Genomic DNA, 15729 nt, shown 5'->3' with positions numbered 1-15729 from the left:
CGACGCCATGGCGACGACATTCTTCTTTTGGTTTAACTTTCCAGAAGAAGGTGCATCCACCACCTTGTTCCTTGAACTGGCCTCCTGCCTGCCGTGTCTCGCTAAGGGCAGCAATGTCAATGTCGAAGCGTCTTGAGCTCTCGGGGAAGGAAAACAGTGCGATGTTCAGGTCTATCGCTGTTGGGGTTGTCCATGAGGGTCCTGACATTCCAGGTCCCGAACTTCATTTTAGAGGGTGGAAGATGTCGGTGTGTGAATTCTTGTAATGTGGGGTGGCCGTTGCACACCAGCTGCCACACAAACTTGACAGAGCAAGGTCTTGGTCCAATGGCAAGGGGATCTAAGATGATTGGAGACCACGCTCTGCTACATGGGTCTAGCACACACACCACACACACACCACACACACACACACACACACACACACACACACACACACACTCCTCAGGTGTCCTCTCATTTTCAGGGATCACTGTGTAGGTGAGCACTTTAGTCTTGGGGCAGCTTGTGGGTTTGTCCATAAGCTACTGCCACTGTACTCCAGGCCCCCTGAATCCAGCTTGTTGCTCTGCTGCACTTTTCTGTTCTTTCTCCAGCTCCTCTCACTTTGGGTGCTGGGTCCTTGCTAATGGCTGCGGGTGGAGACCCATCAAAAGGCCCGTAGTTTCCCTCCCCTTTGACGGAAAGGGAGTGTTGAAATGTGTCAGTGCTACGTGGAGAGGCTGCGTAGCGATGCACCCCCAGTCCCGCCCAGAGAGGAAGTGGAGCTTGCGATTGCGCTTCACTTGTGAGGGGAGGTAACCCCAATTTCAAGTCTGGGGGTGGGACTTCTGCGCTGGGTGCAGAATGTCCGACCTCGGAAAGATTGCCGCCCCCAACCGGGACGATACGCAATTTTTCCCCCGAAGTCTTGTCTATGTTTCTTTCAGATGCTGATTGATCTGTTATGTATTTCCAGTACTGACTTTAATTTCAGATTTATAGCATTTTTACATTTACATAGTAGTTTTACATTTTAACTGCCAACATAAGGGTGCCTTAAGGAGGGGAGAAAAGGAGAGTTACAGAAAAGATCCATCTCTGAGACACTTTTTTATATTGTTTGCCTGGAGAGGTGATGCATAGCTTGCTTAGGAAATTCTACACAAGTTACCTGGTCATGAATAAATTAAATCTCCAAGCCAGTGAGAAGTTGTACTTGTTCGAAGAGGTGCATGTTTGGAAAAAAATAGGATGAGGTTTTCTGTTTTAAACATATAAGATTCTGCGAGGAATTGACCGGATAGATGCTGTGAGAATGGCTGTAAAATCCTAGCCTCGCCGTGTCCGTACGGCGAGTGTACGGATCTGGCGAGGCCTTGCAAAAAAGCCAGTTTTTGGTGCGCAATGCGAATGCGCCGAAAACCGGCTTTTCTAATCTGTCAAAATGTCTCGACAGATTTTCCACATCCTCGGGAAAAGGACATTCATTCGCGTGGGCGAGATTGGGCTATTTGCCCATTGCTTGCCTAGCGAATATCCTTAAAACTTTTACGCCTGTTAAAAGCAGACACATAGCCTACTCTACTAGCGTAAGAGTTTTAAAACACACAAAAATAAAATTTAAACACATTTTTAGAGTGGGGGCCCTGTCCATTAAGGTAAGTTTATTTTGGACCCTATTAAAAGACATAAAAGAAATTCAAAAAAATCTTTTTTTTATAAAACATTTGATTAACTTTAATTTCAATTGGTTTTGGAATTGAGGTTTTTTTTTGTTGTGTTTGGGTATTTTTTTCTCATTGATAGTAATAGGAACTCGGAGCTACGGAGTTTCCATTGCTATCGATGAGAATACAGTATAGGGGGCGCACTCCGATGCGCGGGGGAAAAAAAGGCTTCCCACCGCATTCCAAGGTGCTTCCGGGACCACCAGGTATTTTCAGAAAAACATTTCGGGTTGGAGTCGTTCCTCCGACCACAAATTCCCCTGGCTGGGGAGTCTAGAACTAGGGGACACAGTCTCTGGATAAGGGGTGGTAGGTCATTTAAGACAAAGATGAGAAGGAATTTCTTCACTCGGAGGGTTGTGAATCTTCGGAATTCTCCACCTCAAAAGGTTGTGGCTGCTCAGTCGTTGAGTATATTCAAGGCAGAGATAGATAGATTTTTGGATTCTAGGGGAAATCGAGGGATATGGGGATCGGGCAAGAAAGTGTAGTTAAGGTTGAAAATTAGCCATGATCTTATTGAGTGGCAGAGTAGTCTTGAGGGATCATATGGCCTACTCTTGCTCCTAATACTTATGTTCTTAAACCATTTTCTCAGTATCCTGTAATCATCCTCGCTTTTTAAGAACAATTGTTCAGGCCAGAATTGCAATTTCAACCATAACAATAAGGGGCTTTTTATTTTGTGCAAAATGGATACTTAAAACTATTAGCTTGATCTTCACAAAAGGCTTGATTAGCAATGTATGATGTTTCCAGTAGAAACATATAAACATAGAAAATAGGTGCAGGAGTAGGCCCTTCGAGCCTGCACCACCATTCAATATGATCATGGCTGATCATTCACCTCAGTACCCCTTTCCCGCTTTCTCTCCATGCCCCTTGATCGCTTTAGCTATAAGGGCCATATCTAACTCCCTCTTGAATATATCCAATGAAGTGGCATCAACGACTCTCTGCAGCAGGGAATTCCACAGGTTAACAACTCTGAGTGAAGAAGTTTCTCCTCATCTCAGTCCGAAATGGCCTACCCCTTATCCTAAGACTGTGTCCCCTGGTTCTGGACTTCCCCAACATCAGGAACATTCTTCCTGCATCTAACCTGTCCCGTCCCGTCAGAATCTTATACATTTCTATGAGATCCCCTCTCATCCTTCGAAACTCCAGTATATAAAGTCCCAGTTGATCCAGTCTCTCCTCATATGTCAGTCCAGCCATCCCTGGAATCAGTCTGGTGAACTTTCGCTGCACTCTCTCAATAGCAAGAACGTCCTTCCTCCGATTAGGAGACCAAAACTTAACACAATATTCCGGGTGAGGCCTCACCAAGGCCCTGTACAGTTGCAGTAAGACCTCCCTGCTCCTATACTCAAATCCCCTAGCTTTGAAGGCCAACATGCCATTTGCCGCCTTCACCGCCTGCTGTACCTGCATGCCAGCTTTCAATGCCTGATGAACCATGACACCCAGGTCTTGTTACACCTCCCCTTTTCCTAATCTGCTACCATTCAGATAATCTGCCTTTGTGTTTTTGCCACCAAAGTGGATAACCTCACATTTATCCACATTATACTGCATCTGCCATGCATTTGCCCACTCACCTTACCTGTCCAAATCACCCTGCAGCCTCTTAGCATCCTCCTCACAGCTCACACTGCCACCCAGTTTAGTGTCATCTGCAAACTTGGAGATATTACACTCCATTCCTTCATCCAAATCATTAATGTATATTGTGAAGAGCTGGGGTCCCAGCACTGAGCCCTGCGGCACTCCACTAGTCACTGCCTCCCATTCCGAAAAGGACCCGTTTATCCCGACTCTCTGCTTCCTGTCTGCCAACCAATTCTCTAGCCATGCCAGTACATTACCCCCAGTACCATGTGCTTTGATTTTGCATGCCAATCTCTTGCGTTGGACCTTGTCAAAGGCCTTTTGAAAGTCCAAATACACCACATCCACTAGTTCTCTCTTGTCCACTCTACTAGTTACATGCTCAAAACATTCCACAAGATTTATCAAGCATGATTTCCCTTTGACAAATCCATGCTGACTTGGACCGATCCTGTCACTGCTTTCCAAATGCGCTGCTATTTCATCCTTAATAATTGATTCCAACATTTTCCCCACTACTGATGTCAGACTAACCGGTCTATAATTACCTGTTTTCTCTCCCTCCTTTTTTAAAAAGTGGTGTTACATTTGCTACCCTCCAGTCCGTAGGAACTGATCCAGAGTCTATAGAATGTTGGAAAATGATCACCAATGCATCCACTATTTCTAGGGCCAGCTTCTTAAGTACTCTGGGATGCAGACAATCAGGCCCCGGGGATTTATCGGCCTTCAATCCCATCAATTTCCCCAACACAATTTCCTGGCTAATAAGGATATCCTTCAGTTCCTCCTTCTCACTAGACCCTCGGTCCCCTAGTACATCCGGAAGGTCACTTGTGTCTTCCTTCGTGAAGACAGAACCAAAGTATTTGTTCAATTGATCTGCCATTTCTTTGTTCCCCATTATTAATTCACCTGAGTCCGACTGCAAGGGACCTACGTTTGTCTTCACTAATCTCTTTCTCTTCACATATCTATAGAAGCTTTTGCAGTCAGTTTTTATGTTCCCGGCAAGCTTCCTCTCGTACTCTACTTTCCCCCTCCTAATTAAACCCTTTGTCCTCCTCTGCTGAATTCTAAATTTCTCCCAGTCCTCAGATTTGCTGCTTTTTTTGGCCAATTTATATGCCTCTTCCTTGAATCTAACACTATCCTTAATTTCCCTTGTTAGCCGCGGTTGAGCCACCTTCCCTGTTTTATTTTTACTCCAGACAGGGATGTACAATTGTTGAAGTTCATCCATGTGATCTATAAATGTTTGTCATTGCCTATCCACCGTCAACCCTCTAAGTATCATTTGCCAGTCTATTCTAGCCAATTTGCGCTTCTTGCTGTCGAAGTTACCTTTCATTAAGTTTAGGACCCTAGTTTCTGAATTAACTGTCACTCTCCATCTTAATAAAGAATTCTACCATATTATGGTCACTCTTCCCCAAGGGGCCTCGCACAACAAGATTGCTAATTAGTCCCTTCTCATTGCACATCACCCAGTCTAGGATGGCCAACTCTCTAGTTGGTTCCTTGACATATTGGTCAAGAAAACCATCCCTAATACACTTCAGGAAATCCTCCTCCACCGCATTGTTACCAATTTGGTTAGCCCAATCTATATGTAAATTAAAGTCGCCCATGATAACTGCTGTACCTTTATTGCACACATCCCTTTTCAGCTGATTGCAGAAAACTATATCTGGAACTAAGTGGAAAATGCTGCACTTGCTACTACTGGTATTTCTTCACCTTGATGTGCATTTGGGTGGGGGGGGGAGGAAGCTTTTAATGAATGTCACTGTACGAATGAATGCATGTTTCCAGTTTATACCACTAGATGGTCCCTTCAATTGCTGTAGTTACTTGTTAGGTTGTGTAATTCATTATAAAATGGAGTTGATATTGGGTTGACTTGCGCATTATTTAATTGCAAGATACTGTAGTAATCAAATAACTATCTCTTTTTCAGCGTACAGAAAAGCTGCTTGCAGAAAACTATATCTGGATTGAGCAGTGGTATTTTGGAGTTCATGGCTCTGGCAATGAAAATCCTGTAAAAAAGCTGAAGGGATATTTGACACTACTGAAACAAAAGGTGCATTTTTGTTGTGGATTTGTAAATATATATGTTCATTACTAAAATTTTAACACTCCGTCTTTTTTTTCTTGTTTCTATCTCTATCCCATGCTCACAAATGAGGACTGGGAGAAATTTAGAATTCAGCAGAGGAGGACAAAGGGTTTAATTAAGAGGGGGAAAATAGAGTACGAGAAGAAGCTTGCCGGGGATATATATAACTGACTGCAAAAGCTTCTATAGATATGTAAAGAGAAAAAGATTACTGAAGACAAACGTAGGTACCATGCAGTCTGATTCAGGTGAATTTATAATGGGGAACAAAGAAATGGTAGACCAATTGAACAAATACTTTGGTTCTGTCTTCACGAAGGAAGACACAAATAACCTTCCGAAAGTACTAGGGGACCGAGAACTTATTAGGCAGGCAATTGTGTTAGGGAAATTGATGGGATTGAAGGCCGATAAATCCCCGGGGCCTGATGGTCAGCATCCCAGAGTACTTAAGGAAATGGCCCTAGAAATAGTGGCTGCATTGGTGATCTTTTTCCAACAGTCTATTGACTCGGGATCTGTTCCTATGGACTGGAGGGTAGCTAATGTAACACCACTTTTTAAAAAGGGAGGGAGAGAGAAAGCGGGTAATTATAGACTGGTTAGCCTGACATCAGTGGTGGAGAAAATGTTGGAATCAATTATTAAGGATGAAATAGCAACACATTTGAAAAGCAGAGACAGGATCGGTCCAAGTCAGCGTGGATTTATGAAGGGGAAATCATGCTTGACAAATCTTCTGGAATTTTTTGAGGATGTAACTAGTAGAGTGGACAAGGGAGAACCAGTGGGTGTGGTGTATTTGGACTTTCAAAAGTCTTTTGACAAGGTCCCACACAAGAGATTGGTGTGCAAAATCAAAGCACATGGTATTGGGGGTAATATACTGACGTGGATAGAGAACTGGTTGTCAGACAGGAAGCAGAGAGTCGGGATAAGCGGGTCCTTTTCAGAATGGCAGGCAGTGACTAGTGGAGTGCCGCAGGGCTTAGTGTTGGGACCCCAACACTATACATTACATTTCTTTACAATATACATTAATGATTTAGATGAAGGAATTGAGTGTAATATCTCCAAGTTTGCAGATGACACTAAACTGGGTGGCGGTGTGAGCTGTGAGGGGGACGCTAAGAGGCTGCAGGGGACTTAAGACAGGTTAGGTGAGTGGGCAGATGCAATATAAGATGGATAAATGTGAGGTTATCCACTTTGGGGGCAAAAACGTGAAGACAGAATATTATCTGAATGGTGGCAGATTAGGAAAAGGGGCGGTGCAACGAGACCTGGGTGTCATGGTTCATCAGTCATTGAAAGTTGGCATACAGGTGCAGCAGGCAGTAAAGAAGGCAAATGGTATGTTGGCCTTCAAAGCTAGGGGATTTGTGTATAGGAGCAGGGAGGGCTGACTGTAATTGTACAGGGCCTTGGTGAGGCCTCACCTGGAATATTGTATTCAATTTTGGTCTCCTAATCTGAGGAAGGACGTTCTTGCTATTGAGAGAGTGCAGCGAAGGTTCACCAGACTGATTCCCGGGATGGCCGGACTGACACATGAGAGACTGGATCAACTGGGTATTGGAGTTTAGAAGGATGAGAGGGGATCTCATAAAAACATACAATATTCTGACGGGACGGGACAGGTTAGATGCGGGTGGATTGTTCCCGATGTTGGGGAAGTCCAGAACCAGGGGACACAGTCTAAGGATAAGGGATAGGCCATTTAGGACTGAGATGAGGAGAAACTTCTTCACTCAGAGTTGTTAACCTGTGGAATTCCCTGCCACAGAGAATTGTTGATGCCAGTTCATTGGATATATTCAAGAGGGAGTTAGATATGGCCCTTGCGGCTAAAGGGATCAAGGGGTATGGAGAGAAAGCAGGAAAGGGGTACTCAGGGAATGATCAGCCATGATCTTATCAAATGGTGGTACAGGCTCGAAGGGCTGAATGGCCGACTCCTGCACCTATTTTCTATGCTTCTATGCCAACCCAAAGAAAACTCAAAAGCTGATCAACAGCTCCAGAAAAACTGACTATTCACAAGTTATAGATATATTAAATACTGAAGTAGTTGTTACAAGTTACAATTGACTCTTGATTTTTATGTCATCAGGAATTTCTGCAGAGGCGCTCTCTCTTTCCCGCTATAACTTCGGCAGGAGATTGGCGGAAACTCTGGTGAAATGGCCGTTTACACCATTTCGCAGGGATTTCCACCAAAGTTACAGCAAGAGATCTGGAGAACTCCCATGGAAATTCTAGAATATGCTGCTATTAATATAGGAATGATTATCTCACAAAAGTAGCTAATGGCAACAACCAACACTAATTGCTGGAAATTATAAACACTCTAATCTTGTGATACGGGACTCTCTAATTCAAAAGAAGGGCTAGCTGAGAATTTCCTTACATGTCTGCATCCAAGTACTGGGCTGAGCCAGTGCCAAACCCATGTTGCCCTAACCTGCCCATGTGAACAGATTTTCAGCATTTGAGTATTGCATACGAAACATGTCAGTCATGTGTTTTCAGCTCAATGCAGCATGCTAACTCACTTAATGTCAACCGTGACAATAAATCTAAAATTATCTGATTCAGTACACAAAATGCTAGCTTTTTTGATTTGGAAAAAAAAATGCCTCTCACTCACTTTATTTAAAAAAAAAAAATACTGATAACCTGTTGAGATGCAGGGGTGAGAACAATATCTAAGGAGAGCAATAGAAGTAAGGACTAGAAAAGGCTCTAGTTCTGAGCTGTTTTGAATTGTGGACCTTATTTGCCTCTATTTGCTCACCTGCTTCTTGAAGTTCCTGGTGCTGGCATGAGGATTTTTACGTGCAGTTTTGGTCGCCGCATTATAGGAAGGATGTGATTGCACTAGAGAGGGTGCAGAACAGATTTACTAGGATGCTGCCTGGAATGGAGATTTTTAGTTATGAGGACAGATTGGATAGGCTGGGTTTGTTCTCATTGGAACACAGGAGGCTGAGAGGAGACCTCATTGAGATATACAAAATATTGAGGGGCCTGGACATAGTGGATAGTAAGGGCCTATTTCCATTGGTGGAGGGGTCTATTACGAGGGGGCATAGTTTTAAGGTGGTTGGTGGAAGGTTTAGATGGGATTTGAAGGGGGTTTCTTTACGCAGAGGCTTGTGGGGATCTGGAACTCGCTGCCTGGAAGAGTGGTGGATACTGAAACCCTCACCACGTGAAGAGATGGTTGGATGGGCACTTAAAGTGCAGTAAACTGCAGGGTTACGGACCTAGGGCTGGTAATTGGGATTAGACTGGATAACTTTTGGCCGGCGCAGATATAATGGTAAGTACTGCAGGAATCGAATACGGCCAGGGTGATGATCTGGACTAGTTTCGATTGCCTGGATGGGTCAGAGAGGAATTTTCCCAGATTTTTTTCTCCCTAATTTTATTTGTTTTTTGCGCCTCCTAGGAGATCACATGACTCCAGTTGGGGTGGAGTGTAGAATGTTTCAGTATAAGAGGTGTCGCATTTGTGTTGGGCTGGGTGCTCTTTACCTTTCCTTCATTGTTCATATGTAACCTTCAGGGCTGTGCGGCTCTTCGTCAACCAGTGTGGACACGTTGGGCTGAAATCGCCGCCTTCTGCGCTGTAAATTTCTATGTTCTATGAGGGAAAAGATGATTTTTGGTCTGCAAACGTGAGGAGTGCTGGCTATCAGTGTCAAACATTAATGGTTGGCATATTGGGACTCACCAAATTAATGCTTTATGCTAATTTGTCACTCACGTAATTCTTACTCACTTGGCAACAAATTATTTGTATTTCTCTTCATTAAACTCCTGGCTCCTTTTTTTTTTAAAAATGGACTTTCTTGAGCTTGTTTGTCTCCCTCTAGAGGAAACAGTTTAGAATCATAGAATAGTTACAGTGCAGGAGGAGGTCATTTAGCCTGGCTAGCCTCTGCAAGAGCACTTCAGCTACCCCTACTGCCCTGCCCTTTCCCCATAGCCCTGCAAATTGTTTTCCTTCAGGTACTTGTCCAACTCCCTGTTAAAAGCCACAGTTGAATCTGCCTCCACCACCCTTTCAGGCAGTGCATTCCCGATCCTAACCACTCGCTGCATGAAAAAAATTCTTCCTCATGTCGCCTTTGGTTCTTCTGCCAATCACTTTAAATCTGTGTCCTCTGGTTCTCGACCCTTCCTCCAATAGGAACAGTTTCTCTATCTACTCTGTCTAGACCCCTCAAATCTCTTCAACCTTCTCTGCTCTAAAGAGAACAACCCCAGCTTCTCCAGTATAGAAACATAGAAAATAGGTTCAGGAGCAGGGCCTTTGAGCCTGCACTGCCATTCAATATGATCATGGCTGATCATGCAACTTCAGTACCCCATTCCTGCTTTCTCTCCATACCCTTTGATCCCTTTAGCCATAAGGGCCACATCTAACTCCCTCTTGAATATATCCAACAAACTGGACTCAACAATTTTCTGTGGTCGAGAATTCCACAGGTTCACAACTCTCTGGGTGAAAAAGTTGCTCCTCATTTCGGTCCTAAATGGCTTACCCCTTATCCTTAGACTGTGACCCCTGGTTCTGGACTTCCCCAACATCAGAAACATTCTTCCTGCATCGAACCTGTCCAATCCCGTCATAATTTTATATGTTTCTATGACATCCCCTCTCATTCTTCTAAATTCCAGTGAGTATAAGCCTAGCTGATCCAGTCTTTCTTCATATGTCAGTCCTGCCATCCGGGAATTAGTCTGGTGAACCTTCGCTGCAGTCCCTCAATAGCAAGCACGTCCTTCCTTAGATTAGGAGACCAAAACTGCATACAATACAAGAGGTGTAGTCTCACCAGGGCCCTGTAGAACTGCAGTAAGACCTCCCTGTTCCTATACTCAAATCCTCTCGCTATGAAGGCCAGCATACCATTTGCTTTCTTTACTGCCTGCTGTACCTGCATGCCTACCTTCAGTGACTAATGTACCATGACACCCAGGTCTCATTGCACCTCCCCTTTTACTAATCTGTCACCATTCAGATAACCTGCCTTCCTGTTTTTGCCACAAGTCTATCCATGTAACACAAGTCCCTTATCCTTGGAACCATTCTTGTCAATCTTTTTTGCAGCCTCTCTAACGCCTTCATATCATTCCTTAAGTGCGCTGCCCAGAATTGGCTAGTTGAGGCCAAACCAACGTTTTACAAAGGTTCTTCATAACTTCCTTGATTTATACTTTATGCTTCTTATTAATGAAGCCCAGTATCCTGAAAGCTTTTTTAACTGCTTTCTCAACCTGCCCTGCCGCCTTCAGCGATTTATGCACATATGCCCCCAGGTCTCTCTGTTCATGCACCCTCTTTAGAATTGTCCCCCTCCTGTGACAAATCCAGGAAAAGTGTAGGGAGCAGTACCAACCTCTGGACATGGTTGCCTTTGACCTCTCAAAGGCCTTTGACTCTGTCAACCGAGGGGGATTATGGAGTGAACTTCTCAAATTTGGCTGTCCTCCAAAAAAAAAAAAAAAAAAAAAAAAAAAAAAATGTTGGCATCTTCCTCCGCCTGCTTCATGATGACATGCAAGCCGTGATCTTTACCAACAAATCCACCACAGACCCAACACAAGTGCAGACCGGGGTCAAGCAAGGCTGTGTCATTGCACCAATGATCTTCTCGATCTTTCTTGCTGTACTGCTTCATCCAACCTCCAACAAGCTCCCCGTTGGAGTGGAGCTAATCTACAGGACGAATGGGAAATTATTTAACCTCCAGTCGAATACCAAGGTTGTCCCAAACTCTGTCATTGACTTGCAGTACGCAGACGGCACTTGCGTTTGCGCACACTTTAGAGGCTGAACTCCAAACCATAGTTGCCACCTTCACTGAAGCATACGAGAGTTTGGACAATGTACAGTAGACACCCCAAAGCACTGTTGAAATACCACCAACGCTGCGTCCGCAAAATTCTGCAAATCCACTGGCAGGCTAGGCATACAGACATCAGTGTTCTCTCTCAGGCCAACATCCCCAGCATTGAGCGTGGTCAATGCTTCGATCAGGTCCGATGGGCGGGCCACGTAGTCAACATGCCTGACATAAGATTCCTGAAACGGGCACTCTACTCCGAGCTCCGTCATGGCAAGTGGGCCCCAGGAGGGCAGAGAAAATGCTTCAAGGACGCCCTCAAAGCCTCCTTGAAAAAATGTAACATCCCCCCCGACTCTTGGGAATGACTACTTAAAGTGGGGAAGAAGCATTCGGGAAAGTGTCGAACACTTTGAGTCTTTTCGTCGGGAGCATGCGGAGGCTAAGTAGAAACAGCGGAAGGAGCATACGACAAACCAAGCACCGCACTCCACTCCACCCGTCCCTTCAACCACCATCTGCGACAGAGTCTGTAGAATCCCGCATTGGACTCATCAGCCACCTTAGAACTCATGTTAGTGTAGAAGCAATTCATCCTCGAATCTGAGGGACTGCCTAAGATGATTATTTATGTCTGTAGTAGACTTTTTGATTCCCTTTTATGTTAGCTGCCAGTCTATTCCCATTCTCTTGCCCATCATAATTCATTTTCACTTCCCGTTTCAACTTTCTATATTCAGCCTGGTTCTCATTTGTATTCTCAACCTGATATCGATCATACGCCCCCTTTTTCTGCTTCATCTTTCTATCTATTTCCGCATTCAGACGCTCTGCCTTTGGCTGCCCTACCTTTTCCCCCTCGTGGAATGTAACACAACTATACCCGAACCAGCTACGCCCTTTGTTCTATTACAGCTTTGCCTGACAAACTTTGACTCCAATTTACCTGGGCCAGATCTATTCTCAATCCCTCCTCCAATTAAGTATTTTTTTACCCTAGTCCTTTTCCTTAGCTAATCTAAACCTTATGATCATGTTTCCTAAATGTTCCCCTACTGCCACTTGCTCCACTTGACCCACCTCATTCCCCAGAACCAGATCCAGCAATGTCTCTTTTCTCATTGGGTCAGAAACGTACTGATCAAGAAAGTTCTCCTGAACACACTTCAGAAATTCTTCCCCCTCTCTGCCCTTTATACTATTACTCTCCTAGTCTATATTAGGATAGCTAAAGTCCCCCATTATCACTACTCTACTCTATAGTTCTTGCTCGTCTCTATAATTCCCCTGCAAATGTGCTCCTCTATATCCTTCCCACTAGTTGACGGCCTATAGAATACACCTAGTGTAATGACACCTCTATTGTTTCTTACCTCTAACCAAATAAATGTTGTCCTTGACCCCTCCAGGACATCCTCTCTCTCCAGCAGTATAATATTCTCTTGAATCAATACGGCCATCCTTCTTCCTCCTTTCTTTCCTTCCCTATCATTCCTGAACACCTTTATAACCAGGAATATTTAGTACCCAATCCTGCCCTTTTTTTGAGTCAGGTCTCCATTATCACCACAACAGCATATCCCCATGTGGCTCTTTGTGCCTGCAGCTCTCCGACCTTATTTACCACACTTTGTGCATTTACACACATACACTGTAAACTATCTTGGACCTTCTTGTATTCTTAGTTTGATCCCACCTAATACCGTACTATTTCTTACTCGAGTGCTATCTTTCTCACATAAGAACATAAGAAATAGGAGCAGGAGTAGGCTATTTTGCCCCTTGAGCCTGCTCCGCCATTTAATAAGATCATGACTGATCTGATCATGGGCTCAGTTCCACTTCCCTGCCTGCTCCCTATAACCTTTTACTCCCTTGTTGTTCAAAAATCTATCTTATCTCCACCATAAATATGTTCAATGACGCAGCCTCCACCACTCTGGGGCAGAGAATTCCACAGATTTATAACCCTCAGAGAAGAAATTCCTCCTGATCGCAGTTATAAATGGGCGACCCCTTATTCTTAAACAATGCTCCCTAGTTCTAGATTCCTTCACGAGTAGAAACATCCTCTCTGCACCTACCTTGTTGAGCCCCCTCTGTATCTTATGTTTCAATAAGATCACATCTCATTTTTCTAAACTCCAAACTCCAGTGAGTATAGGCCCAACCTGCTCAACCTTTCTTCCTAAGTCAACCCCTTCATCTCAGGAATCAAGCTAGTGAACCTTCTCTGAACTGCGTCCAATGCAAGTATATCCTTCCTTAAATAAGGAGACCAAAACTGTACGCAGTATTCTAGGTGTGGTCTCACCAATACCCTGTATAGTTGTACAGCGAGGCCCCGACCTGCGAGGAACCATCTGCGGCAGGTCGAAGCCACAAAAGGAGCCTATACCATCTGCAAGGTACAGCGCGAGCCGCTCCGGGAGGGCAACGGCTGTGAAGAGGGTGACTGGATTGGACGTTGCCATAACCCAGGTCAGTGATTGGAGCATGGGCAGGTACAGCAGGAGTGGCGAGGTCGGGGCGAAGGAGTGGCGAGAGATTGCAGTGTGATCTGTTCGGGGCCCAGAAGGGGCAGCACGGGCCAGCCAAACTGCGATATGTGCGCACTAGGTTCGTGCAGCAGAGTTGGTCTCTAGTCGTCTTGGTTAATCCTTGACACTGGACCAAGACCTAGCTTTATCAAGCCCGTGTGGTGGTTGGTGTCCGTTTATTAAAAAAAAAAAAATTCACGCACAGGCGTCTTCCATCCTTTAATATGTAGTTCGGGACCTGGAATATCTGGTCCTTCATTGAAACACCTGCGAACTCATCTCTTTTTGGTGGAAGCAAGTCATCCTCAATATGAGGGACTGCCGAAGAAGTAGTAGTATAGTTGTAGCAGGACTTCCCTGCTTTTATACTCCATCTCCCTTGCAATAAAGGCCTACATACTAACTTTGTGTTTCATGCACAAGGACCCCCGGGGCCCTCTGTACTGCAGCATTTTGCAATCTCTCCATTTAAATAATTTGTTTTATTTTTTCTGCCAAATTGGATAACCTCACACTTTTCCACATTATACTCCATCTGCCAAATGTTTGCCCACTCACTTACACTGTCTGTATTCCTTTGCAAATTCGTTGTGTCCTCTTCACAACTTGCTTCCCCACCCATCTTTGTATCATCAGCAAACTTGGCTTCATTACACTCGGTTCCTTTATCTAAGTCATTAATATAGATTATAAATAGTTGAGGCCCCAGCACTGATCCTGGTGGCACCCCACAAGTTACCGTTTGCCAAACAGAAAATGACCCATTTATCCCAACTCTCTGTTTTCTGTTAGCACGGATAGAGGATTGGCTAACTAATATATTACCCCCAACCCCGTGAGCTTTTATCTTGTGCAGTAACCTTTTATGTGGCACCTTATCGAATGCCTTCTGGAAATCTAAATACACCACATCTACTGGTTCCCCCTTATCCAAACTGCTCATTACATCCTCAAAGAACTCCAGCAAATTTGTCAAACATGATTTCCCTTTCATAAAAACATGCTGCATCTGCTTGACTGTATTATGCTTTTCCAAATGACCTACTACTGCTTCCCTAATAATGGATTCCAGCATTTTCCCAACAACCGATGCTGGGCTAACTGGTCTACAGTTTCCTGTTTTCTGTCTCCTTCCTTTTTTAAATAGAGGTGTTATATTTGGGGTTTTCCAATCCGCTGGGCGCTCTCCAGGGAATTTTGGTAGATTACAACCAATGCATCCGATATCTCTGCAGCCACTTCTTTTAAGACCCTAGAATGCAACCCATCAGGTCCAGGGGACTTGTCCACCTTTAGTCCCATTATTTTGCCAAGTACTTTTTCTTTTAGTGATGGTGATTACATTAAGTTCTCCCTTCCCTTTTGCCCCTTGATTATCTATTGGTATGTTTTTAGTGTCTTCTACCATGAAGACTGGTGTAAAATATTTGTTCAAAGTCTCTGCCATTTCCCTGTTCTGCATTATTAATTCCCCAGTCTCATCCTCTAAGGGAGCAATGTTTACTTTAGCTACTCTCTTCCACTTTATATACCTGTAGAAGCTCTTGCTATCTGTTTTCATATTTCTTGCTAGTTTACTCTCATTATCCATTTTTTTTTAATCGTCCTTTGCTGGTTTAAAAACATTCCAATTCTCTGGCCTCTCTCTAATCATGGCAACATTGTATGCCATTGTTTTCAATTTGATACCATCCTTTAGTTAGCCACAGATGGTTCTCCCTTCTCTTATTCGTTCCTTCTCACTGGAACATATTTTTGTTGAGAGTTATGAAATATCTCCTTGAATGTCTGCTACAGCTTATCAACCGTCTTTACATTTTAATCTATTTTCCCAGTCCATTTTAGCCACTCTGCTTTCCCAATCCTTTGTGCACCTTGTTTATCCTTTC

The 15729-nt window shown here is 44.1% G+C and overlaps 1 protein-coding gene across 13 annotated transcripts in view; it reads left to right on the top strand.

Moving 5' to 3' along the window:
* LOC139264375 (ubiquitin thioesterase otulin-like) overlaps positions 1-15729 on the top strand; it is a 138310-nt gene that overhangs the window by 99092 nt on the left and 23489 nt on the right. For all 13 annotated transcript variants that reach the window (XR_011593332.1, XM_070880732.1, XM_070880729.1 and 10 more), the window contains one exon: positions 5281-5406. Coding sequence is in view for 12 of the 13 variants with exons in the window: in XM_070880732.1 (XP_070736833.1) it covers positions 5281-5406 (126 nt within the window). In the remaining variant the exon portion in view is untranslated. The remainder of the gene's footprint in view (positions 1-5280; positions 5407-15729) is intronic.

Source organism: Pristiophorus japonicus, chromosome 5 (assembly GCF_044704955.1).
Source record: "Pristiophorus japonicus isolate sPriJap1 chromosome 5, sPriJap1.hap1, whole genome shotgun sequence".
NCBI lineage: Eukaryota > Metazoa > Chordata > Chondrichthyes > Pristiophoridae > Pristiophorus > Pristiophorus japonicus.
Note: the sequence above shows the minus strand (reverse complement) of the source record. Positions and strands in the feature narration are given on the sequence as shown.